The sequence below is a fragment of the Nicotiana sylvestris genome, chromosome 1 (genome assembly GCF_000393655.2).
Source record: "Nicotiana sylvestris chromosome 1, ASM39365v2, whole genome shotgun sequence".
In the NCBI taxonomy this organism is placed as follows: domain Eukaryota; kingdom Viridiplantae; phylum Streptophyta; class Magnoliopsida; order Solanales; family Solanaceae; genus Nicotiana; species Nicotiana sylvestris.
Window position 1 is genome coordinate 127,318,982 of NC_091057.1, and position 27,100 is coordinate 127,346,081.

The window sequence follows — 27,100 nt, forward strand, 5'->3', positions numbered from 1 at the left end:
GCAAATGATTTCTTATTAAAGAAAACTTCCCTAAAATTTCCCTCCTCCGGCGCTCCACTAAAATCCAGTACCAAAAACCTCCAGTCAGTCTCCTGCGGCACTTTTCAGTTCTCTTCAACCCAAGAATTGGTACGGTTATCAATATCCCAAAACCCCATTTATCAATTTCGTACGCTTCACAGCAACAATGGAAAGTAGGTCGCGTTTAGCAGGTATGGAAGTTCCCATTATTGGCAGCGATTCGGTCAAGTTCGTTCAACTCTCCCTTCCCTCTTCTACTTCCACTTCCGCTTCCGCTTCTTCTCCAACTTCTCTTACAAGAGATGTGGGTTCTTGCTCCATCATTGGAAATCCTCCCGCCTATTTCACTTGGTACACTCCTTATGCTCTTCGTCTTAACTTACAAATATGATTACAAGTTTACCCTTTTGAGTGTGGATTGGAATAATTGAATGTGTGCATTCTTTTCTAATGTAGTTTTATTTCTTTTGCACATAAGTGTACCTTCCGGAGTGGATTTAAAATATAAAGTGTGTCAAGTGATCTATGCAATTCATATGTATGCAGGTGCACCCTTTCGAGTGTGGATTGAAATAGTGGAGCCCGTATGTTGTTAAAATATAAGTTAATTTATGCATGTCATGTGCATGCAATTGTGCCGTTTTGAGTGTCTATTGAGGTGGTGTGTGCCTGTGTGTGATGTTAAAAAGACGAGTGATTGTATTGAATGATGAAACAGTCAATCTTGTTTTAGCTTATTCGAAGAAATTTCTTTCATACTTGTAATTGGAACTCATATTTGTGTGATCCAATTGGTGTATTTTGAGCCTAGCCTGATGCACAGTGGGTTTCCAACATGGATAGAGAGGAGGGATAAAAGTTTTGTTTGTGTTTGAGGACCTAAAGGGAAGCCCGGTGCACTAAGCTCCTGCTATGCGCGGGGTCCAGGGAAGGGCCGGAAGTCTTTGAGGATCTAACATATTAAAAAAACGCTAGAGGACCTGTCGAGGAGGGATAAAAGTTTTGTTTGTGTTTGAGGACCTAAAGGGAAGCCCGGTGCACTAAGCTCCTGCTATGCGCGGGGTCCAGGGAAGGGCCGGAAGTCTTTGAGGATCTAACATATTAAAAAAAACGCTAGAGGACCTGTCTTGTGTGACATGAGCTATGTCAACCGTGGGATAGACCTAAGACCTCAGATAAACTTGATGATTGAAAAATTCAGTTATTAATTTTCCAGAGATACATTAGCATGGATGAGTACGACTCCTCTGCAAAATTGTTGTATGTGGAGTTTTCTTTTCATTTTCCTGGGTGAGGGATGTTATGTAGTTCCTTCATCCTTGTGTTAAGAAGATAAAGAAATTAAATTATTAAATAGTGTTATTAGAAAAATAAATAGTGATGGAGCTTCTCTCTGATCAGCCCCCAATTGTACTTGAGCTTTGCCTGCTTTTGTAGTAGGAGTTAAGAACATCTCATTTTATTCTTTTCACATATCCGTCTTGTCTGGTCGTTATTCGACATGCTTTCTTCCTTGATGTGTTCGCTGTAGCATATTGGTTTGATGACCCTGGTATTCTTCTTGCACAGACTAACTATAACTGCTGAATTCTGCTGCTACAGGAAAATTTGCAGAAGTCAGCCAAATGTGCTGGAAATAATGGAGTTCTGTGGTTATAAGGAGTTCCCCAAAACTGGATTGCAAATTGTATTCCCAGAAGCACTTTTTCCATTTGCGCTGATCTGCAAAAATGAAGTATGCCGTTTTTTGCTGGCTTTGTGCTGATAATAGTCTTGTTTGTTTTAATGGTTGGCAAAGATTTTCTTGGACCTTTAACAATTGTTGATGCTCTCTTGGTTCTTGCAGATGACATTTTCTTCTGTCAGACCGTATCTGCTTCATGCCATGACAGTATCTGGGGTTGCTTATCTTATTAGACTTGAAAACATCTCCAATTATGTATCTAGCTCCCGCTTGCAATCCGATGACTTTGTTGAGTTCAACACTCTGACCCATCCTCATCAAGGAGCAACAACAGCAGTGGCAGGAATAGCAGAATTGATGGTAGTTGGAAGAAGTGATGGATCTGTTGGATGCTTCCAGCTTGGCATCCTTGACCACCGAGCTCCAGGTCCTTGTACATTTTCCCTTCAATTTTCATTTTATGTCTTTTGAATGTGTTTTGGCTATGGAACTTTTGCATTTTGGCTGTACTTTATGTTTTGAAATATGGATTCTCTTGTCCTTTTATCTTGTTACTACAGTTACTTTAACATAGGAGTGGCAGCTAGATGTTTTACTTTTTACGATCTTGTTGCACTTACGCTTTGATCTCATCTCTTTTCTCCTGTCCATGCTGACACTTTGTAACTTGATAGGCTTTGTGCAGGAGCTGCGTGATGATGGTGGTCTTGGTCGTTTGTGGGGCGTTTTGTCAAGGTATTTACTATTTCATATCAAGAAATGTAGTTAGACATGGCCTTCTCGTCTTGTACTGCAGCTTCAAGGGCTTAGGCTGCAGCTACTTGCTGGAAATTGCAACTCTTGAGCTCTTTGAATGCTTCAGCTTCAACTGAAGTTTTCAGTTTTGTCTTGTAACTACAAACAAACTGTAAAGACATAAATTTCTTGGAATTCCAATCAATATTTAACCTAAATAACTCTAAAATTAGCAAAAAATCAATTATAAAAACTACTTGTACAATTAAATCATAAGCAAGTACGTAATTAACATGGGCCCTACTATTATTTTCACTCAGACTATAGGGCTTAGTAGCGAAGTAAGATAACATAGCTTAATTGCTTAATGATTAGATAACATAACTCTATTCCTTAAAGTTATCAGTCCTCCCTCTCATATATTGGGCAAAAAAGTGTGTTGGAGCAATATGTGAGACAAAATTAGAGAGGAACTAAAATGTCTCCAGGTGGGTAACAAGAGATGCTGTAAATCAATGCTTTGGATTTTGATGACTTCTAGAACTTTACATACTGAAACTAATGGCTTTACTTGAAAAATAGCATTTGATGCCCATGCATACGAAGCATGTGGAACCCCCCTCCCCCACCAAACCCCCACCAAAAAAACCTCCAAGAGAAGTGAGCCAATCCAGCTAATGACTATATTTTTCTACAATCTACACAACATATTTTGACTATGATTTGCTATTTCTTACCGTTTATCAGTTGTCTTATGCACTCTTGTTTCCCCCCCTTTTACCTTGTCTCTATTTCCAGGGGCAGGTCGATTGCAGCAGTGCAGGATCTAGTAGTATCAGAGTTCCACCAGAAAAAGCTTCTATTTGTGCTTCACTCTGATGGAAGCTTACGTGTGTGGGACCTTTCAAATCATTCCAGAATTTTCAGTCATTCTTTGAGTGTTTCACCATCTGCAGGCAATTTATACCTTTTTTTTGCATTTCCATTATTTTTTCTATTTGAACTGATTATTCAGTTGCTCTTGTGAACAAGTTCTTGCCTAAGCATTTGGATTTTTTCTGTCCAGTGTTACCAAAGATTCATTTGAGGCGCGCTTAAGCCCTGAAGCTCAAAGAAGCTCAATCACTTAGGCTGCGCTTTAGTGTAAGCAGGGCACTAAGGCGTGCATCTCATTGCCCATAAGTTCTATCTTGGCAAAACTGTGTCTGTCTTCATTCCAGTTGTTTTGGGGGGGGGGGAGCCTTCCCGGTGCCCCTAAAATAGGATCAAATTTTTCTTTTTTGGGCAAGGGCGTAGGGGATGCGTCTCGCGTCCCATCTGTGGTGTCAATCTATGGGAAGGCATGTATAGACTACCTTTAGTAGGAAAAATTACTGTATATACTCAACGGAGTAGGGTTTTATTTTGGATGACCTATCAAAGAATATGTTAATTTGTAGTCATTACTGTGAGGTTTAAGAATAAATGTACTGACGATCTGCCGGTATCCATTTACGTGTCAATACTCCGTTAGGTATATTTCTTTGTAAAGAAAGCAAAATGAGGTGTAGGAAACTTAACTTTGCTCCTTTTGTGTTTGATAAGCAAGCAAGCTATGTGAGAAGTGCCAAAACCTTCCCACAAGAAGACTTCACTCCCAGCTAAGCCTTGCACAACTTTCAGGGTTCTTGAAGGGAGGTCAATTTTTTCTTATTTTAGACCTTCCTTTCCTTCCAAAAAGCACATACAAGAAAAATTTGTTCCTTTTCCTTCAAATTATCGCAAATTTTCCAAGAAATAGTTTTTCTAGCTACTTTATGGACATCCAAGTGAAGCCATAGTGATTAGAAGTTTTTTGTCTCTAAATTCTCAACCAGTTTATGTGCTATAATGTGGAGAATCTGGAGGGAGAGGAACAGGAAGCTGTTTAAAGGATAAGGTCCCTTCATTCCAAATTGCGAACATGATGCTATTTAATATTTATTTGGAACAGTCACTCCATTTTTTTCATTATTAGAAAGGGTTCCTGGCAATGCTTGCAGATTTATATAAGATTTTCTTTACTTCATTTTGCATGTAGGCTCTAGTTCTGTAAGGATATGGGTGGGAAGCGACCACAACAATCCTGATGCAATTCCTCTGGCAGTACTACGAAAAGATGATTCGGTAAGTGCATCCCTAGTTTATTCATGTCTTTCTGTAGATTTTCATTTTTCTTTGTACTTTCTTTTGTATCTGTTGGGTATTTTCTGCGTAGTAGTGTAGATATGTCGGGAAAAATATGTTGCAAAGAGCTACTCTAAGTAAGATAACACTCTTTTTTCCTGTCTTATACTTGCCTTATTACTTTGTGCTTGTCATTTCTTTATTTGGCGAATCTCATAGCACGTATAATTCTGCAATAACCTCCAACTTACATCAGATATGTGCTTGATTAGTAAAATAAGAAGACGATATTGTGATTTGTGCACTTGATGTTATTTTTCTTTTTCTCGTGGAAACTGAATTGTTCATCTCTACTTCTTGGGTTGTAGGGGGGTCTGCCTTCAATTCTTTTCAGTATCTTTGCTCTGATTTGGTGCATAGTCACCATTTTGGCCACACAATGTTCATTCATTTAGTAAGTTAGTTTCTTGTAGCTATATTGTCATCCTTGATTACAGTGTTGAGATTGCTCATGCACCACAAATATTTTCATTTAGCCAAAAATAGCCGCTCCTTTTGTAAATTGCTATATCATCTGGAAAAAAGTATTTAGGTGTCTTCTACCGTAATACCACAACATGTATCTTGTTTCCTTAAACTTTTTAACAGTTGTAGATGAATTTAGAGGAGTTCCATCATTTCCAATGGTAGTTAATAAAGGAATGCCTAGTTTTTTCGCAGCTAATACCTGATGTAACCTTTTGTCAATGTGAAATTATTTGGTAGTCGTCATGAGCTCTATATTTGCTTAGTTTTGACTGACAAGTAACAAGTAGCTTGAAATTAGTTGGTTGTTGTTGGAGATTGCTACCTTTGTCCCTCATTGGTTGTCTTAAGGGTTTCCAAAGGAGTTTAAATGGTCTTTGGCCTTTGGCTACTCCACCATTGTCTTAAGGTTTTGGGTTGAATGCTCAGATTCTTTTAAATGGTATCAAAGCCAATCTTTGCTGAGGCCGTTTGCACAGTGCTTTCAATATTCATGTGCTGTTGCTCTATGTTTCTCTCTCAACTCAATCCATAGAGCTGCTCTGGAGTTTTCTCTCTTTCTCAATTCAACCTATCGAGCCACTAATATTGCTCCAGGCCTACTCATTAGCTTGTTGAGCCTTATCTCTCTCCTCATATTCAAAGCCTATTCCTGTTGAATCCCCTCTCTCTGTACTTGCAGAAATAATAATAATAATAATAATTGTTATAATTAAAAAAAGCAATAGTAAAAGGCAGCATAAAAAGAAAAACCAAGTCCACATGTAAACCTTAGAAATGGATTACACACGAATGGTGTTAGAAATGCTACACCTGTTGCTCAAGTTGTGTAAGGGTTTTTAAAGGAATTTAAATGGTCTTGGCTAGATGATCACTAGGTGATAGAGGATTTAGATGGACCATATGGCTTAGAGGTGGCTCCCACCACCTATAAATAGAATTTGTTCCCATACGTTCCAGCTGATTTCTCTGGCATTCTCACCATTCATAACGTCATCATTCATCAACCAGTCCAATGACTTATTAGGTTTGTACTTGCTCATCATAACTAGGCCTGATTCTTGTTTCTTGTAAGTTTTCTTTAGTGTATTCCACTCTTTTTAGCTTCTCAATATTGGATGTTTCGAATGCAGATTGTTCAGTATGGCCACAGTGGTTTTGATTGACTTGCTATGTGCTCAATTGTTGGATTTTTACTTTTTGCCCTTTGTATGCGTATAACTTTAGCTTTAACTTTGACTTATTTCTTTGGGTTATTTAAGGAAGTTGGCACAGCGATGATCTCTTTGTATAGCCTTTATTTCAGTACTGGAGACAGAATTAACTTGTTACTGGATCCTTCAACAAAAAGCATCTCATTGGAAGAGGTAACAGTTTTTTGTAGGTTCTTTTTTTGACAAAGAGCAGCTTGCTTTAGATATCGTGATTAATCTAAGTATTCACTATTTAGGGAATCGTTACTGCTAGCTATGTTTGATTACTGTTTTTTGGCTAGCCTCAGGGTGAAGTCATTGATGTAAAACTTACTCCAAATAAGCTGTGGATACTCAGCGAAAATGGATTGGTCATGAAGGAGTTGTTTTGTCAAAATAGGAAAGAGTAAGTTTTATGATGACTGGTGTGAAATAGTATTTTATATCTTTCTTAGCATGATCTGTCTTTTGCTTTTTTGAGCCGAGGGTCTCCTGGAAACAGCCTCTCTACCCTTCGGGGTAGGGGTAAGGTCTGCGTACATATTACCCTCCCCAGACCCCACTTGTGGGATTATACTGGGTCGTTGTTGTTGTTGTTGTTGTTGTTAGCATGATCTGTCTCATTATATATTTTGACGAGTAGATGATTGGGTGTCTTTTGTTGATGATTATGTTTTAACTGGTAGATGATTGGGTGTCTTCGGTAGGTGAGGAGTTTGTCATCAGTTGAGCAGTTTTATGGATTCCTTAGGAAGAAATGGTGCTCAGCGTTGTGTTGATTTTGTGTCTCTCACCATTTCATTAGATTTTATGTGCAAAGACTGCTCATTATTTTTGCATAAAAGAGCCGATTCTTTTTGGGATGGGGCTGTTGGGAGAAGAAGGATCAGTTACTGAAGTGATTATAGTTTTTACTTTTTCTCTTAGGATTATCATCTTCTTCCACGCATTCATTGTTTACAACAACAACAACAACGACCCAGTGAAATCTCACTAGTGGGGTCTGGGGAGGGTAGTGTGTACGCAGACCTTACCCTTACCCCCTTGGGGGTAGAGAGGCGCGCATTCATTGTTTCTTTGGCGTTAATAAAGACACATGCTGGTTCCTTTTCATTTTCTGCTGCATTCAATGTTTTTGGCAATTTAGACTGTATTGGTAGTTGGGGCAAAGTACTTAAGTGTTGTATTTATTCTTTGTTTGGATTTATATACTCTGCATCTTGTCTCGAGGGCAACTAATAGTCTGAATTTGTTTGTCAGGGAATTAGCTTATTGCTATTCTTTACAGAATACATTTGTTGCTGAGCAGCTGTTTCAAGGCTCTGAAAATTCTTCAGATGATCTGCTTTGGCTTTGTCACACAGTTTTGTCATCTTTAAAGGTACTCTATACATGCTGCTTTAGTATCTTTTCTATTTCTTGTTGTCTCTCCTTGTTGATATGTTCCATTTGTTTACATAGTCATTTGCCTTTTCCTCCCCAATTTGGTAAACTTCTTTTGATTTTTTTTTTGCTGTATAAACATTGCGGCTCAACTTTAAAGGTTCTGCAGTATCTTGATGTCGTCAATTAATGTTATTGACATGTCAGATTAAGCATCAATATTATTGTGAGAAGGTAGGGAGAAAATATGATATATTGATATTGTGTGTTTAATGCAATACAAGATGTGCTAATTTATAGCTACTCTATATAAATGGCATACTACACCTATTCCGATGTGGGACAACTACATATCTATATCTAACACTCCCCCTCAAGCCGGAGCATACAAATCATATGTACCGAGCTTGTTATATATATAACCAATGCGAGGACCAGTGAGGGACTTGGTGAAAATATGTGCAAGTTGATCATTCGACCTCACAAACTTCGTAGTAATATCTCCTGAAAATATCTTCTCTCTTACGAAGTGACAATCAATCTCAATGTGTTTAGTTTTCTCATGAAACACCGAATTTGATGCAATATGAAGGGCAGCTTGATTATCGCACACAAGTTCCATCTGACTGATTTCACCAAAGTTCAACTCCTTGAGCAATTATTTGGTCCAGACTAGTTCACATGTTGCCATAGCCATTGCTCAATATTCTGCTTCTGCACTAGACCGAACAACTACATTCTGTTTCTTGCTTTTCCAGGACATCAAATTTCCTCCTACTAAAACACAATATCCAGACGTAGAACATCTATCAGAAGATGATCCTGCCCAATCAGCATTTGAGTACCCAACGATCTGCTCATGACCTCGATTCTCAAACAATAATCCTTTGCCTGGAGCCGATTTTATATATCGGATAATGCGGACGACTGCATCCCAATGACTATCACAGGGAGAATTCATAAACTGACTTACAACACTCACAGGATAAGAAATGTCGGGTCTAGTCACTGTGAGATAATTTAATATACCAACCAGCCGCCTATAGCTTGCAGGATCGCTAAGCGACTCCCCCTGTCCTGGCAGAAGTTTAGAATTCGGATCCATCGGAGTGTCAACAGGTCTGCAACCTATCATCCCTGTCTCCTCAAGAATGTCTAAAGCATATTTCCTTTGAGAAATAACAATACCTGAGCTAGATTGAGCAACCTCAATACCTAGAAAGTACTTCAATCTGCCTAGATCCTTAGTTTGAAAATGCTGGAAAAGATGCTTCTTCAGATTAGTAATACCATCCTAATCATTGCCAGTAATAACAATATCATCAACATAGACTACCAGATAAATACATAGACTTGAAGCAGAGTGCCGATAAAACATAGAGTGATCAGCTTCACTACGAGTCATGCCAAACTCCTTGATAACCGTGTTGAACTTACCAAACCAGGCTCGAGGAGATTGCTTAAGACCATAAAGTGACCGACGCAAGCGACATACAAGGCCACGAGACTCCCCCTGAGCAACAAAACCAGGTGGTTGCTCTATATAAACCTCATCCTCAAGATCACCGTGAAGAAAGACATTCTTAATGTCCAGCTGATAGAGGGGCCAATGACGAACCGCAACCATAGATAGAAAAAGGCGGACTGATGCCACTTTAGCCACAGGAGAGAAGGTATCACTGTAATCGAGCCCAAATATCTGAGTATATCCTTTGGCAACAAGACGGGCCTTAAGTCGATCAATCTGGCCATCGGGACCAACTTTGACTGCATAAAACCAACGACAACCAACAGTAGATTTACCTAAAGGAAGAAGAACAAGCTCCCAAGTACCACTTGTATGTAAAGCAGACATCTCGTCACTCATAGCCTGTCGCCATCCTGGATGAGACAACGTTTCACCTGTAGACTTAGGGATGGAAATCGAGGACAAAGAAGATATAAAAGCATAATGGGGAGATGACTGACGATGATAACTCAAACCAACATAATGAGGATTAGGGTTAAGTGTGGTCCGTATACCTTTTCGAAGTGCAATCGGTGTACTAGGAGTAGGGTCCACAGTAGGAGCAGGGTCAGGTGCAGGACGAGAACCAGTTGGGCCTGATGTAGGGCGCATACGATGATGATAAGTCAAGAGTGGTGTTCCTGTGACTAGGGAACTAGGAGGAACAACATTAGACTCTTCAATAGTTAGTATGGGTGAAACCTCTGTGTTCGAAGGTGGAGGAGGAGCTATAGGAAACTCCTCAAAGGTCGGTATAAGTAAGACTTCAAATATATCATGGTGGTCAGCAGAAGCAAAGAAAGGTTTAGACTCAAAAAATGTGACGTCAGCTGACATAAGGTACCTACGAAGATCAGGTGAATAACAACGATATCCCGTCTGAACACGAGAATAGCCAAGGAAGACACACTTGAGAGCACGAGGAGCTAACTTATCTTTCCTAGGGGCTAAGTTATGAACAAAACATGTGCTCCCAAAAACACGAGGTGGAAGAGGGTATAAGGCTGACTGGGGAAACAATATGTATGCGGAATTTGATCCTTGATGGGAGATGAAGGCATCCTATTAACCAAATAACAAGTTGTGAGAACTGCATCACCCCAAAAACGCAACGGAACACGAGATTCAATTAGAAGTGTGCGAGCAGTCTTAATAAGGTGCTTATTCTTTCTCTATGCAACCCCATTTTGCTGAGGGGTATAAGGACAAGATGTCTGATGAATAATTCCATGAGAAGTCATAAACTGCTGAAACTGAGAAGATACATATTCTAAAGCATTGTCACTGCGAAAAATGCGAATAAAGACACCAAATTGATTTTTTATTTCAGCACAAAAACTCTGAAATATAGAGAATAACTCAGAACGATCTTTCATTAAGAAAAGCCAAGTACATCTTGAGTAATCATCAATGAAACTAACAAAATAACAAAATCCCAAGGTTGAACTGACTCTACTAGGACCCCATATATCAGAATGAACCAAGGAGAAAACAGACTCTGCATGACTCTCAACACTACGCGGAAAGGAAGCTCGGGTATGTTTCCCAAGCTGACACGACTCACAATCTAATGTAGACAAACTGGATAAACTAGGCACCATTTTCTGAAGTTTGGATAAACTTGGATGTCCTAAACGACAGTGGATTAGGTCCGGAGGATCGGTAACTAGACATGTTGTGGAAGGACTGAGTGAATTAAGGTAGTAAAGGCCTTCTGATTCACGTCCTGTACCAATTGTATGTCCCGTATTGTGGTCATACATAATAAAAGAATCATCAGTAAAATATATACCACAATGGAGGGCACGAGTCAAACGACTAACAGATGCAAGACTAAAAGGACAACCAGGTACATAAAGAACGGAATGTAGGGTGATAGAAGACAATGGGTTAGCTTGTCCAACTCCTTGTGTCTTAGTTTGACATCCATTGGCTAAAGTAACAGTGGGAAGAGACTGTGAATATACAATATTTGACAAAAGTGATTTATTACCAGAGATGTGATCAGAAGCGCCTGAGTCATGGCCCATGGTCCAAGAGTACTAAACTGGGAAACACAAGCAAAAGAATTACCAGCAACAAGAGTATCATTCTGGGCAACTGAGGCTACTTGTGGAGATGTCTGCTTGCTCGATACTGAAGGAGCTCATTATATTCTTCTTTAGATACAGAAAAACCTTGGTTACATGTAGTCTCGGTCTGAGCAACGTAAGCATTTTTGGGTGCACGATCATGTAAGGAATAGCACATTTCACGAGTGTGTCCAAGTTTGTGACAATAAGAACACTTCGGGTCTAGATCTCCCAAAACGACCTCATCCTCCTCTGTTCTCTATAGTTTGAGACGCCTGAACATCCACTGTCTACGATGCGAGAACAGAGGAATCAAGTATTTGTGATGAGATCACTGGGTGACTTGGTGCTGCAGCAAGGCGGAGTAATCGAGAGAATAATTCATCAACTGTGGGAACAGTTGGACAAGCCAAAATCTGGTCTCGCACTGAATCAAGATCATTAGGAAGTCCAGCGAGTGTAAGAACTAGAAACAACTTTTGTCGTTGCTCTTGTTGTTTTGCCACACTAGCAGAAACTGGCATTAATGTCTCAAATTCCTCCATGACTGCTTGTACTTGACCCAAGTAAGTAGACATATCTAATTCTTGGTTCTTTAAGTTTGTCATCCGTGATATCACATCATAGAAGCGAGATATGTCATTAGTGTATAAGGTACGAGCCTTTGCCCAAACCAAATAACATGTCTGGAATGGACGAAACAAATGCATCAACTCCAATCAATAGAACGCCACAAGATGTTACATAATTGAGCATCAATCTTTGCCCAAAGCTCTATCGCCTTTTCATCTCCTTCACTAGACTATTTAATTAGATGATCTTGAACACCTTGACCTTTACACCACAACTCGACAGATGAAGCCCAAGCTAAGTAGTTTGAACCTCCCATTAAAGATTCTGAAGTAATCATAACACTAGAGCTTCCAGAACTCATGTTTTTAGACCCAAAAGCATCAATTCCCAAAGACATCGTTGCAAATTATTACTAAATTATCGAAATAATCAAATGTAATCCATTGAAACAGAGTAAGGAACAGTGAAACAGAATAAGGAAATACTGTAGCAGTCGGAATAGTACTGTAGCTGCCGGGAAAATTCAAAGTGATCGGAATGAAATAAAAACAGTAGGGGTAGGATCGGAATTACCAGATGACCCAACTGTTTTGAAGAAACGTTTTCAAAAAATGGCCGGAAGTCCACTTTTGAAAGCACTATTCACGCCGGAAAAATATAAAAGTTGTCGGAATTTGGTGTAACCTGGATGGGTAGGCTCGGAATTGCAAGAGGAACAATTTGTCCTGAAGAGTCGTCGCCAAAAAATGGCCGGAAGGTGGCCCACACGACGTCAGAACTTCGCCGGAAGACCGATGGCTAGTGGCGGCGCGTGGAGGGTATTCTGATGGAGATTGTTTTTATGGGTTGGTCGCCGGAGCCCGATCTACTTCGTGGTGGTGTTGGTTTTTGCACACCACTGACGAAAAGTGGCTTTTTTTTTTTTTACTTGCGGCAAACCTGCAAGAAAAAGGTTTCCGGTCAACTGATTTTCCTTCCCGGAGTCGCTGGAATTTATGCACAACCATAAATCTCTCACGATTGCTCTGATACCATGTGAGAAGGCACGGGAGAAAATATGATATATTGATATTGTGTGTCTAATGCAATACAAGATGTGCTAATTTATAGCTACTCTATACAAAGGGCATACTACACCTATTCCAATGTGGGACAACTACATATCTATCTCTAACAATTATGGCTAGTGAGCTATTTTCCTCCCATAAATGGGAGAAAACCCGTGTACAAGCCATATACCAAAAAGAAGAGAACCTATACCCCTTTTTTTATCTTTGAGTTTCTGATTGTTATTTTATTTATATTTTTGTTTAGTTTCTCTGCTATCCCGGGGCAGGGGGGTGGGGGGGTTGTGAAACCGGTTGACAGTGCTGCAGCTGCTAACCAGCTTGGTGGTATTGTTTGAGTATTAATGAGTCACTTAGGCTTACTTTTGCGTGAATGGAATACTACTTTTATGAGTCACGTGTGTAAGCTGCTCACTTTAACATTGGTATAACCTGAAGATTCTCTTGAGGTGCTATAGAACTGCTTTCATGCTGAGCTGTGCATACTCTTGTGTAATTGATTCAGTAAGAGATTTGATCATAAATGATATTTCACTGAAATTGCTCCCCTATTGTTTTTTTTGGCAAAGTTGAGAACATCTTTTGATTCCTAAGCTAAGCATATACAAATGAATAATCTCATGATCTATTAGAATAAGCTAGCAAAACTAACCCAAGAAAAAAAAAATTAAGTGCTAAACTAAAGTTTGTTGAGAACCTGTCTTTCTAGTTTTGCCACTCAAGTACTTTTTAGCTTGGGCTACTTTTGCTCCGGATTAATAAATGCTTGAAGTGCAACTGACTAGAAAAACAATCTAGGCATCTTCTTTCTTGATCAAGAAGTACTCTTGCTTTTGACTTCGACAGATAACTCAGTGGATGAGTTTTTAGAATAATTAGCTCTTGCATCTTGAGCTATCAAAACATTTGCCTATAAAAAGTATACTTAACTCTAGTTCTCGCAAAAGTCTGTCATTTATGTTGTAGGAGATGGTGCCATAACACTATTTACCCTAGGTGAAGAAGTTATCAATGAATTGGGAAAAATTTGCTTGCCACATTCTAAATTCCATGAATTCTTAATCATGTCATTGATTCAAAGTTGAGGATATACTATCTGTAAGAATATGTAGTATAGTTGGTACTGCAGCATACTGCTTAGATATTCCAATAGTGCATGTTATTGGATATTGCCCTTTTCGATTTAGGTTCCACAATGGAAACTTTTGGCATAAAATTGTTACTACTTTTTTATTCCCTTTTGTGTACAGGATTATTAAGTAAACCGCCTGAGGAGTTTGAAGATGCTAACTAAGTGGAGTGAAATTGACTTCTCATGAGATGGAAAATTATTGTGTAGCCCTAACATGAAAGTCTCAAACTTCTAAAAGCTTCCAGCTTAGACGACATAGGCCATGTCATTACATTGTGTGAATCACTGCTGAAGTAGTTGAAATATACTTTGCTTAAAATCGTTCGATTTCAGTTCTCTGTCAGACAGGCAAAAACGTGTTTAGTTACATATTAACATCAAACTTTTGGTGAAATATATTCTTCACTAAATATTACCAAAGGAGTTAATCGCCTCTTTCTGTAATTACTGCAGGATCAGATTTCTCCATTTGTATCTTCTGTTTTCTTACGTAGGTTGCTCCTTCCGGGTGTTTATCATAGAAATGTTCTTCGGGCAACGTTACGAGATTTTGGCAAGCACCTCACTGATTCCGAATTTGATTCTTTGACTGTGGATGGACTGAAAAATGAAATTCTGTCAGTCATTCAACATGAGGTATTTTCAGTTGCACGTGGATTTGTATGGTGCTTCTATTGATATTTCCAGGTTTCTATTCCATAACTTTCAGGGTAATTCAGTACCTTTTTTCTCCCTTTTCAAGGTGGGAGCTGATAGTCCAATTTCAATACTTCAGAGATGGAAAACCTTTTGTACCTGCTATTTCAATAATTGGTGCAGAACGAATGTAATGTGTGGTTTGCTTATTGATTCAGCCACACAAGCTGTGGGTGTTATTAGAAAAAACTCAGTCTCCATGTGTCGTAGTCTGGAGGACATAGAGCTTCTTGTTTCTGGTATGTCAGACAATTTCTTTTTTGAGATCTCATTTTCTTACTTGATTTGTCTTACTCTTGTACGGTCGTTGCAAATTTTCCTTATTCAATTGCTCGTTAATTTATGCTCTCAGGATCTTCTGATGAACATGGAGATGTAATAAGCTCTGGGTTGGACTCCTGTAATAATGATCTTGAACGGGAAATTCTTTCAGAGATACTGCAGTGTGTTCGTAATCTCAGTCAACAGTTGAGCAAAGCAGCTCCTACCATATTTTATGAGTCGCTTCTTAGAACACCAAATATATCATCTGAAGAGATCATTCCACGGTTGCTTAAAAATTTAGAAAGTGGATATAGCTCATCAATGGCAGCTCTCCATGTATCCGAACTTGGAACTGATGTAGCACTGGATAAAGAAATTTCCTACCACAAAAGACTCAGAAAATTCTCAATAGATATGCTTTTATCCCTACACAACTTGTGCAGTAGAGCTACCAAATGGGGGAGAGTTTTGCATGTTATTGAGAGCTACTTGAAATTTCTCGTGCCTCGAAAATATGAACATAACTTGGATTCTGATGGACTCTTCACAGTCAGCACTGCCCTTACAGTTCAGGCGACTTCTCAGGTTGCTAAAGTGATGTTTGAATCTGCATTGGACGTGCATTTGCTTCTAAGCTACATGGTTAACAGTAGCAGTCAGGTGTGTGTTACTTTTGTTATCAGAGATCATCAATATCCATAATTGGCTGTGTGGTACAAGTTAATAATATCCTAGAATTGTTGCTACTTCTTGTTCTATGCTCCATTTTCTATTGTCTTGTTTTTGCAGTACATTAAATATTGAAACATCAAAAACTACTGTTTCAATACCATTTTCTTGAATGCTAACGCATCTTTCCGATAGTTGGGGCGTGCATGGTGTTGTTGACTACTTGTCTATCTAAACTTTGGCTATTGCTATTCTGTGTAGTGGACAAGTTGCAGATATCCTTACGAAGTAAATGTTGGAATAGTTCTGTCTTAAAATTGCACTCCAGTTGAATAAAAGGTCATATCAGTTAATATGATTTAAATGTTTGGAGCAAGTGATCTGGAGCCCTCAAACCTTTTGAAGATTGGGATTTCCCTTTTAAACCCTTATATTATTATCAATTAATCAGCTCTTTAAAGAATTAATTGCATTATTCAATCTCATATTCAATTGCTTTAGCAATTTTGCTACTGATAATAAGCTTCAATTCCAATAGTCATTCTTTTATGTACGAACAATCGTTCTGTAGATAAAAATTGAAACTAAAAACATATTTGAGGGCGTAGAAGGAAAGGAAAAAAGTGCTCCCTTTATTTCAACTTATGTGACACTTTCTTTATTAGTTCATTCCAAAAAGTGACACATTTCTCTATTTAGGAACAATTTAACTTTAGAGCTCCCATTTTACTCTTAATGAGAAGCTTTTATAGCCACACACATGTTATGACCCCAGTGTTGTGAAGAGCGTGAAGCGAGGAAAAGCGACAACCCCCATTTCGCTTAAAGCGAGAAGCGAAGCGCTCACTTTTTTGAAGTGAAGCGGAATTTAAAAAAAAATTAAAATAAATATTGCATAGACAACACATGTAATTGTAAGCAAATGTCCAATACTTCAATGTAAAGGATATAAAAATTAGAGGAAGGGCAGTTTTTCTCTGTTAAAAACTAGGCAGAGAAAGAAGAACCCAAGGATTTGCATCAATTCTGAGAAAGAACCGAAGGTAAAAAAAAAATTCGCCAGCGAATGCTATTTGGACGTTGAAACAATGAAAGAAGGAGGAGGAGAAGGAGGAGGAGGAAAATTAGAACATACCTGTTGCTGTTGAAGATTTGAACTTGAAGTTGAAGAAGAAGAAGAAGAACCCTAGTCTAATGCTCTCAGATGCTCTGCTTTAAAACCCTAGTCGCTGCTGTTTGTTTAATAAAAGACAGAACAATTTTGTTTTTATTAAATAGCCTGGGTATGTTTTAAAACAAAGAAGCGGTCGCTTCCTTCACATCGCATCGCATCACTTGGTCGCTTCTCGCTTTTTAGTGGGAAGCGGTCGCTTTTTTATACCTGAGTCGCTTCACCCATGTGAAGCGGGTCGCTTCGCATCGCTTCTCACTCAAAGCGAGAAAGCGAGCGCTTTTTTAATCACTGTATGACCTCGCACAGCTTTTACCCTTTAAGCTTTTAAGACCACAAGTTTCAAAACTCTGTTTTTAAAGCTCCGTTCCGAGTCAACCTACGTCACATAAATTGAAACAGATGGAGTATCATTTAAAGCAAGATAGTGTAAAAGAGAAGTCCAAAAGCAGAAGTAGCAACAGAAGAGGCTGGTTACTATCAAGGAGTTACCTTGAGGAAAAGAAACAAGAAAAACAATATCTAGAGAAGTAGAGAGACAGAAGTAGTTGAAGAAAATTTGTCCCGAAACGGATTTAAAAAAGAAGAAAACGAAGCAGTCTGAAGTGTGCCCTCGGAGGAATCTTCGTACCAAAGTAGCATAAGGCTTTATCTTTCTCCGTTCTCTCTCATTTTTTTCATCTCTTAAAGTCTGATTCAGTAAAGTGAGGGAAAAGCAAAACAAAGAAAAGAAGTTAGAAGGAACAAGGCTACCTTTAGGAAATTAATGGGCTTATAAAAGAAGTGGTGATGTATAGGTGGTTGTTGATCCTCTTTTTTTGTGTGTGGATAAAGATCCCTCATGAGACTTGATATGATTTCAATCTGATAGAAGTACTGAAAATGCATTGGATTTCTCAATTCTTAGCTCTTACAGTAGTAAATATGGGATGCTCATATGCACAAGTATACTGTGATGTTTGCTTTATCTCCTTTTTGTGCTAGCATAGTGTATATTTCATCTTGTAACACTAGATACTACTGATCACTATAATCGTGGAACATTATACCTTTAGAAGTCTTAAGTAATAATTAGATGGAATTAATTGTGGTCTTTGAAGCTCCATATATGTGTTTTTAGCTTAAAAAATAATGAACTGGATGGATTATTTTCTTTGTTAGATAATAATCTGCCGAATTACAATATTTCTGCAAAGAAGATAACAATTCAACAACATCATTTTTGTGTTTATACTGAAATTCTTATTTTCTTTAATGAGAAGTTAAAAAAAATGTTTATGAAGCTGTTGGACGCTTTTAGTATCAAATAGGGTTTTGGTGCAATTTGTCTTTGACTATAAAAAAATCTCAAATGTTCTCTCCTTGCAGATTGGCATGTCAGAGGATGAGGTTTTAAGAGTTAAAATTGAGTTAGTTCCAATGATCCAAGAGGTTCTTACTGAGTGGCATATCGTCCATTTCTTCAGTACCACACCATCTGAATCTCCTCTTCTTGAAGACTTCAGCAGTCAACTTTCATCTTTACAGCTTGGTATGTACCACTCTATTGTGATGAAGAGCTATTATGGACTATCCTAGGTCGGCTGCTTATTGCATGTCATTTGATGTATCTAAGCAGACTCAATTAAGCTTTTATGATCTCTTCTGTTGCTCTGGTAGTCATAATGGAAATTTGAAGGACCATCTTTTGACTGAAAAGCGGTGTGGATATTAATCACTAGTGGACACCGTCTAAAATTGCAAAAAAGAGCTTTACAGTAAGGGTGTAACATCTTGAGGAGCGATGCAAAAACTAGAGGGAGACCTTCAGCGGGAAGGTGGTTGCAACTAAATTGGGATTGATTCACTTATTATTTTAGTTTTAGCTTCTTATCTTGGAGTCGAATGGGTAGAATGGAAAGAAATTTAATCAGTGTTGCAATATAAGTAAAGTGTCATTAATTTCTATTTTTTCGAGTAAGATTTGTGACTGCTGCTGCTTATTCTTTTGCAGTATGTTTTAATTATTGTAAGTCGAAAACTAGGGATGCAAGTCATGGAGGTTTCGAGTTTTGCCTTTTTTTCTTTTTTCTTTGTGTTTTTCAGATTCCCTTTCTGTAATAGTGGATTGGAGATAACTTTTTTGGCACTTCTAGATTGATTGCTATGGTTTTTTATGTTATCTATGTCTTCAGATGGCAATGTTGATCGGAGATCATGGAATGAGAAACTTGGTAAATCTGAATTCACATTGGCCTTCATTCTGTTACTTGGAGGTCATAGCAGTCCATCTTTCAGACATCTGCCTGATCCCAGCAGTCTAAGTAGTTCAGTACAAGAATTTGCTAGCTGGATAATATGGGGGAGAACAGGAGCAGAACCGTCTGTTTTCTTCAGTCATTCGGTTGGCCTTGCTCTAGTGTTACTTAGACATGGGCAATATGATGCTGTTGAGGTAGGCTGCTGTCATTTTCATTTTATTCTCCCCAAAATAATTCTTAAGATCTTACTGAAACAATTTGTTCTTTCATTCAGTATGTACTCGGTTTGGTGGATACGTATTCACGCAAGGAGAAGATCTTCCAAAGTCTTCAGAGCGATGGTGGGGAGTGGTCCACTCTGTTGCATCTTCTTGGTTGTTGCTTTGTTGCACAAAGCCAACGTGGTTTGCACGGAACAATGAAAGAAAGAAAAATTTCTGAAGCAGTGCGGTGCTTTTTTCGGTATGTGTAGGTTTTAATGCTAAGTATCTTGTTACTTTTACAGTCACAACTATGAACTGGATATCTCCAAGAAGATATTTACAGCTGCAGGTCAGATTTAGTGTTTAGTCTGGAAAGAACTGGTATACCGAGGATCAAAAAGTGATCTTTTGTGACTGAAAAAGGAGAAATTTGTGGTCACATAGCAAATTGAAAAGAAAATAGAAGACTGAAGGTTGAGGCATGAGAGTGAGATAAAATCAGAAGGAGATTGCTGCATTTCAAATGGTAACTTTGATACTGACAGTAACTGTATTGAGGCTTGTTGCTGCTTGGTAAAATATGTCCCAACAAATTTGGGATTGTTAGAGACATTAAAGTTGCTTTGATGCATCACTGTAAAAACTGTTGGAGAGCATTTTGATTGAGAAAAGAACAGATAGGAAATAGATAGTATGGTCTAACAGCGAGAGTCTAGACTTGTATTCGTTATAGTAGCCTCCACAGGTCTTGTCAGAGAAAAAGGAAAAAAAATAAGTCTTAGCTAGGTTCCTCTTTTTATTGGACTTGTTTTTAATGTCTACTAGCTTCTGTAAGTTTGAATTAAAGGAACTTCAAGTCCACTTCTCGATGGTAGCATCATATGTACTGGTTGTGAAAAGGTATAGTTAACCATATACTTTTCACTCGGCCATCTTCCTTTATTGTGGCTGGGTTCACAGTTCTTGGTAATAGTTCTTCATCTTTGTTGTTCCTTATCTTGTTCCAAAAGTTGAAGAAGCAAATAATAAAAGAAATGTCACACGGACACATGCTCACACAGTAAAATTAGAGCCTTATTTCAATTTGGATTGCTATGGCTTCTGTATAAAGTTTCATGTTCTTGATTTCCTGTGTTGTGAATATTCTTGAAATGGTACTTATAATTCTTTTTGTTGAAGTGGTTCTTTTGTGAATGTACTGGTTATGCTTATGCTTGCAGAGCTGCGTCTGTAGAAGGAGCTGCCAACGCTTTGCAAAGCTTGCCAATTGAAGCAGGATGGATACACCTTGGTTTCTGTATGTTTTTCCGCCGAAGCTTCTTGTAATTCTAGAAGAAGCTCTCACTCATTTTCCTCAGTATCTTTGATCCTTGGAAGTCATCTTACTTCATACTGTTGTGTATCCTAGCTCAACATGTGTCACCTGCTGCTTGGAAGCTTCATTACTATCAATGGGCAATGCAAATATTTGAACAACATAACATGAGGGAGGCTGCCTGCCAGTTTGCTCTTGCTGCACTTGAGCAAGTTGACGAAGCTCTTGGATCTGGTATTCTTGATGAATCAGCGACTGCTGTCAAGGGAAGACTTTGGGCTAACGTCTTCCAGTTCACGTTAGATCTCAACTATTACTATGATGCATATTGCGCAATCATTTCAAATCCAGACGAGGAAAGCAAAACCATTTGTCTGAGGCGTTTTATAATTGTTCTATATGAACGAGGAGCTGTGAAGGTTCTGTATCCTTGGTCTTTTTCCTTTTCTGTTGCAGCCTTATATGACCATTCTGTTTTATCTGTTCTCTTCCCTACTTTCTATGTGTGTTTTCACTAGATTCTTTCCATTTATGCTGCAAATAATTACTGGATAACTTATGCTTGCTGTCTTCACTTTTCCTTTCATCCAGATTCTTTGCGATGGCCAGCTACCATTTATTGGCTTATCTGAGAAGGTGGAGCGAGAACTTGCTTGGAAGGTTTGTAATCATTTCATGAACTATAAGTGATTTAATACAGTACATGGTTTGCAGCTTCACAAGGCTCACATTAAATCTAAAAAATTGTAGGCTGAGCGTTCTGATGTTTCAGCCAAGCCAAACCCATTCAAGTTGCTCTACGCATTTGCAATGCAGAGACATAATTGGCGGAGAGCAGCGAGCTATATTTACTTGTATTCAGCACAATTAAGAATCCATGGTGCAGTGAGAGATCCCCAACGGCGATCTTTTATTCTGCAGGAGAGGCTAAATGGGCTTTCTGCTGCTATCAATGCTCTACAGCTGGTTCATCCTGCATATGCTTGGATTGATGCTCCACTTGAGGAAACTTGTTCTAATATGTATCCAAGTAAAAAGGCTAGGATAACCGTGGAAGAACAGTGTAAATTATACTTCAAGATTTATTTGATTTTTTCAACATCATTTTCATTTTTAAATGTCACTACATTCTTTTGTTTGGTTATGTCACATCCATTTTCTCCTTTTCCAGCTCCTGGTAATGGTGCTCAGTCTCAAAGGCAAAGGTCATACTTAGATGTTGAAAAACTTGAGAATGAGTTCATTCTAACGTCAACTGAGTATTTGTTGTCATTGGCAAATGTCACATGGACTTTTGCAAGTAAGTTTCTTGCTAAGTTAACATGCCTTTCCCTTGTTTCTCAGTTCTAAATTAGCTGTTTTTGTGCTTAACTCAATATTTTCAAATTTGAAACTCTGGGTTTTGAGATACTCTCTGGTTTACATCTTGGTATTTTCATTTGTTTGCTACTGGCTATTATGTCATTTTGGATAACATATATCGTATTGAAAAACTTTCCTTAGAATTGTGCTTCGAACAAAGAAGATTGTGTCACTCTTCAGCTTATGTGAAATGGAAGGTCTCAACTCAATGAGATTCAAAAATTAAGTTTCCCTTTGCTCGTTCTACTTTCCTTTAACAAATGCTTTTCTTCTTTCAGGAATTGAGGCACCCCCAACGGATGTAATTGACCTTTTGGTTGAATCAAACTTACATGACATGGCTTTTACAGTAATTCTTAAATTTTGGAAAGGGTCCGCTTTGAAGAGGTATGTTGTTTTGTGGTAGCTTCAAGAGAAGTTAGTAAGCCTCCGTGATACCTGGGTTTCTTAACTTGCAACTCTTGTGCTGTCTCTCAGGGAACTTGAAAGAGTTTTTGCAGCTTTGTCATTGAAATGCTGCCCAAAAGAACTGCAAGCCCCATCCATTGGGTAAGATATTCTTAATTCTGCTTTTTTATATGCATCATTCTCATTCCCCTCAATGCAAGCTGTTTTTCTTAGCATGTTCTACCATTAAATTTGTGGTACCTATTACTCAGGAATGGTCAGAGGATGCACAATCTTCTTTTGACCTTATCGCAGGATGAGATTGTTGCTCATGAATCGCCTAATGTTGGTCCAACTGCACACGAATCTAAAGGCAGTAGCCAGTGGGAGACACTTGAGCTCTATCTTGTCCGTATCTTCCTTCTTTCATAACTAATTTTATCTGTTTAAAGCAAATACACTGTTCTTTCAATTTTATGTCCATAACGTCATTGCAGGAAAAATACAAAAAGTTTCATGCTAAATTGCCTGCTGTTGTTGCTGATACTCTTCTTGCTGCTGATCCTCAAATTGAGTTGCCTCTTTGGTTGGTTCAAATGTTCAAGGTAAGTACAACATTATTTTATAATTTGAGGGCCTAAGCCCAAATATTCAAGGCTGTATAGCAGTGTTATGGAAAAGAATTACACAAGATTATTTATCAAGATAAAACAAAAAATATTTCAGACAAGAGTTGCTCATACCGTCTAGTCTCTACATAAAGTGTGATATGCTTATTCCGTCCTTTTCTTTGTTGATGTATACTTCAGCCCTATCATCTGGAGGATGTAAAAATATTGACCTTGCAAAATATTTTGGATTTTCTCTTTGTGATAAATTCAAGGAATTAGAAGTTCTTTTTGAGAATGGTAACAATTCATCAGCATTAAGGAAAAGCTGGGCACCATATTTACAAAGTAGATTACAAGAATTTGGTAGCTGATCTACAAAAAGTTCGAGGAGAGTGGCTCTGGTTAAGGCCACCACTCTTGAGCGTTCGCGCTTACTTTATGACCATATTTATAACCCCCCGCTTCAAACTCTATTTCATATTTTTCATAGAGAAATCTTTCATCAAGGAGAGAACAAAAGTCGTTTTGCATCATATCTGAGGGATTCCTTGGTTAGGGCCAATCAAATCCCCCCATCATATTATGTTTATGTTTCAACATGCCAATTGTTAAACAACTCATTAGAAATACAATACAGCCTATCAGAAATATCACGAAATCCTCTCCTCTTCGGGGGTGCCCTCAGCATTGAGGAACATGTACTAGGGTGTATGCACGATCGTTTAGATAATGAGCTGGCACAAAAACAAGAAAATAGCCAACCACCATTGCTATTATTTTTTCATTAATAAGCTAGAGAAATTACTGAGGGATTTCTTTGGGATGGGATGGAGAGAGGGAAAAAAGAACATCTGATTTGTTGGGAAAGATCACTGCTCTTGTCAAACTAGACAGTTGGTTATACAAAGGTTTGGACCTATTATTGAGCTTTTCCAAAAGGAGGTATCGGGATTTGCGTGGGAGAAAAACTAATTAAGGAAGATGTTAGTGTAAAGTATGGATGCTATGTATGGGATGAGTTTGTAAAAAGGGATCATGAAGAATCAAGTTTAACTCCCCAAGGTTCATTGGCTTCTCAATAAGGAACATTAAAACTTGTACAGTTTCGGCTTGATGTTTGATGTGAGGAGGCCACCTTGAAAAATGACATTCCTCATCTGTTTTCTATTTTCATGAAAAAATATAGCGGCGCATGAAGTACTTCAAAGAGAGATCAAATTTCATTGAATGTGTCATTCAGAAAACACTTCCACGAGTGGGAATATGAGTAAAGGACCATGAATTTCCTTGACATGTTCCATTCAGAAAGCACTTTCAACACTTTCAAGATTGGGAATATGAGGTGGTGGAAGTATCACTTATGGCTTATAATGGATTCAAGCAGTTGGGGAAGCTGTTAATATAGAAAGGCTCTTCTAAAAATTTATTCAGTTATATCCTATTACAATTACATAGTAAAAGGAGGCAAGCAAGTCCTTTTGGAAGCAGAAGGCACTTAATAAGGCATCTTGTTTTCGATCATGCCTAAGTTTGCTATGTTGTCAGCTCGCTGTTGTTAGTTTGTGTGATATAAAATTTTGCAGTTACTATTGCTTTTTGATGCATTCTTAGCAGCAGGATTTGGAATTGGCTTTTATTTGCTTAGTAATTTGATGTAATATGTGTTGCTTATCTTCTCGATTCTTCAATGTCAAGTTGAGGATGTGATATTTATTTTTATCATTCTGTGTTTGACATAGGGTGTGCCAGCAAAAAGTGGTTGGGGAATGGCAGGAAGTGAGTCAAATCCTGCTTCTTTGCTTCGACTATATATTGATTATGGTCGTTATACCGAAGCGACTAATTTGCTTCTCGAGTACATTGAATCCTTCGCATCACTGGTAAGTTCTCATCCTTATTCCAAAGCATTTGAATGTCAATGGCTGCTGTTAGTTTTTTTTTCATCTGTCTTCTGGAAAATTTGTCTGCTGTTTCAGTCAAGCCATCTGCTTAGGTTCGATATAAAACTGTACCACTTTTAGACATTTGTTGTACTTAGCGATGACGCTGAAGAACATTGTGCTGGTATCATCTCTCTGAGAGGACTTCTCTGTCCTAATAGTTTCTGTTATTTACGGTAGTAAAGTCCAGAGAATAAGATAGGGTTCCTATCTTAGGGATTTATTCAACCACCCATTCTGTATATTGTCTATCCGCATTCTTGTGTACCTAATGTCCAAATTACCAAATGCATCTAGTGGATAATTTAACTGAAGTTTTAACGTGTACAGATCTGTAGATCTCCTTAATGTTGATACTCTGTTGAGTAAATGACAACATCCAAAGTTTTGTCTCTGAGTACAGCAAGAACACAATAGATATGTGTTGGGGACATGGTTCATATGGTTGATTTCTTGGAGATTCTGGTTTACTTCATAGATCAAACCGAATGCAGATAATATGAGAAAATAAGTACGTGCTAGGGAGGTGTATGATGGTCGATATTGACTCGATCTCATAAAGCCGAGTCAATCTCGACCATTATACAACTCCCTAATAAGTAGTACTTATTTTCTCACATTATCTGCATTCTGTTTTATCTATGAAGTAAACCAGGATCTCTAAGAAATCTGCCACTGCCAGTTCCATTTACATTAAGCAATTTCCAACTTATCTCCCATCATAACTTATTCTGCTATCCTGTCTGTTAGGTCCATGCTTGTGTTAGACTTTTCCCATCTTCAATTAATACTTGTTTGCTTTTTTGCTGCTACAATTATTCAACTGTGGCAGGCTAGCATGGAAATAGAAGGATACTGATACTTCATATTTGCACTGGCCAGTGCCTAAGTTGTGGGGTGTGATGCCAATGCATCTTATATCATCACAAAAGTCTTGGACACTTACCACCAACCCCCATCCCGCACCCCCAAATGAAAACAGAAAAAACCCTATTGGATACCATATGGAGGACATTTTGAATCTTATTGTCCAGCCGATGTCATGTTAAGTGTACTTGTGGCCTGTATTGGCAACTTTGTCATGGCACTCTTTTATGCTTTACATCATTTTATTATTATTCTGCTATCATGCTTCATTCCTGCAGGTCTTTAGTAGCTATTCAATGTTTTTCAAAGTAGTCCAGTTTTTTGGTGCCCGTGTTTGGTTTGCTGTTTTATTTCTTAGACATCTCTAGTAGCCTTTTAATCAGATACAAGTATAACACAAGTGCTTGATGCATTATTTACTGATTGCAAGATCAACCAATTCTATTCTTAGCTATGTGCACATTTCTTAACAGCACTATCTATTGCCATTACCTGCAGAGACCAGCTGATATTATTCGTCGTAAAAGGCCATTTGCAGTTTGGTTCCCATATTCTTTGATTGAGCGATTATGGTATCAACTTCAACAATCTATCAAAATAGGTCACATGGTTGATCAAAGTGAAAAGCTGAAAAAGTTGTTACAGGGTGCTCTAGTGAACCATCTACAACAAGTATGCTTTACTCTTAAAACTAGCTTTTTGAGATTGAATCTCCTTTCACTGCTTCGATTAATCTCCCATTTGTTTTTTTATCCTCAGCTTAAAGTGGATTCAGATGATGTGATGTCTTCTGCAGTCTAGTCGTTACAGCCAGTTTCCAATCTGTTGGCTTCCATAGACTATGCAGGATTAAGGAGCCATTGGGATCCCAAAAAAAGCAGAATGATTGTGTCTATAGTTTTGGATTTGGGTGGCACACAAACTTTTAAGAACTCGAAGACAGTAGTTTGTTTTCCAAGTACTACTGACGTCTCCCGGCGACTCCATCTGCAGAAATGTACTGTTCACATTGGAAGGTGTGTTTTGAAATACAAGGCACCACCTCTAGAACACTTTCCAACCCTCCCCTAAAACATGGGATAACAGGAAAAAACTGCGTATGCACTCGTCTGGAATATCCCCTAGTTGATAATGAGTTATGGGTGATATTTGTTCTTGTTGTAAGTCTAACATGAGTAGCTGCGTAAATTCCAACTTGGGGCAGCTGATCGGCCACTTATAGCCAAGTCAATGAATGTATCAGGTGTAATTTTGTAGATTTAACTTGGAAAGATTTAATGTATTGTTCAAGTGCTTGAGTTTCTTTTTTATATAATGATTTATTTCCTAGTTTACTTA

General features: G+C 38.3%; 1 protein-coding gene across 2 annotated transcripts; it reads left to right on the forward strand.

The window, feature by feature from the left end:
- Nucleotides 1-27,100, forward strand: LOC104225265 (nuclear pore complex protein NUP160). Of its 2 annotated transcripts, none has more exons than XM_009777029.2 (27): nt 1-372; nt 1,624-1,756; nt 1,868-2,132; nt 2,380-2,440; nt 3,239-3,396; nt 4,500-4,585; nt 6,373-6,477; nt 6,606-6,709; nt 7,564-7,684; nt 14,491-14,673; nt 14,780-14,972; nt 15,086-15,657; nt 18,206-18,368; nt 19,012-19,271; nt 19,352-19,539; nt 20,501-20,577; nt 20,689-21,014; nt 21,187-21,255; nt 21,346-21,658; nt 21,767-21,895; nt 22,236-22,344; nt 22,435-22,506; nt 22,617-22,752; nt 22,842-22,949; nt 24,695-24,835; nt 26,261-26,434; nt 26,522-27,100. In XM_009777029.2, the coding sequence occupies exons 1-27, from the start codon at nt 188-190 to the stop codon at nt 26,561-26,563; spliced, it is 4,473 nt and encodes a 1,490-aa protein (XP_009775331.1). In that variant the 5' UTR covers nt 1-187; the 3' UTR covers nt 26,564-27,100. The 2 variants fall into 2 exon arrangements, with proteins under 2 accessions (XP_009775331.1, XP_009775332.1); XM_009777030.2 differs by having other exon boundaries at nt 2-372; nt 6,612-6,709.

Bases quoted from the DNA above. Each gene is read 5' to 3' on its own strand.
- LOC104225265 (XM_009777029.2), top strand. From the start codon at position 188: ATGGAAAGTAGGTCGCGTTTAGCAGGTATGGAAGTTCCCATTATTGGC. The intron at 14,674-14,779 runs GTATTTTCAGTT...TCCCTTTTCAAG, and splicing joins TGTCAGTCATTCAACATGAG to GTGGGAGCTGATAGTCCAAT. The intron at 19,272-19,351 runs GTAGGCTGCTGT...TCTTTCATTCAG, and splicing joins GGCAATATGATGCTGTTGAG to TATGTACTCGGTTTGGTGGA.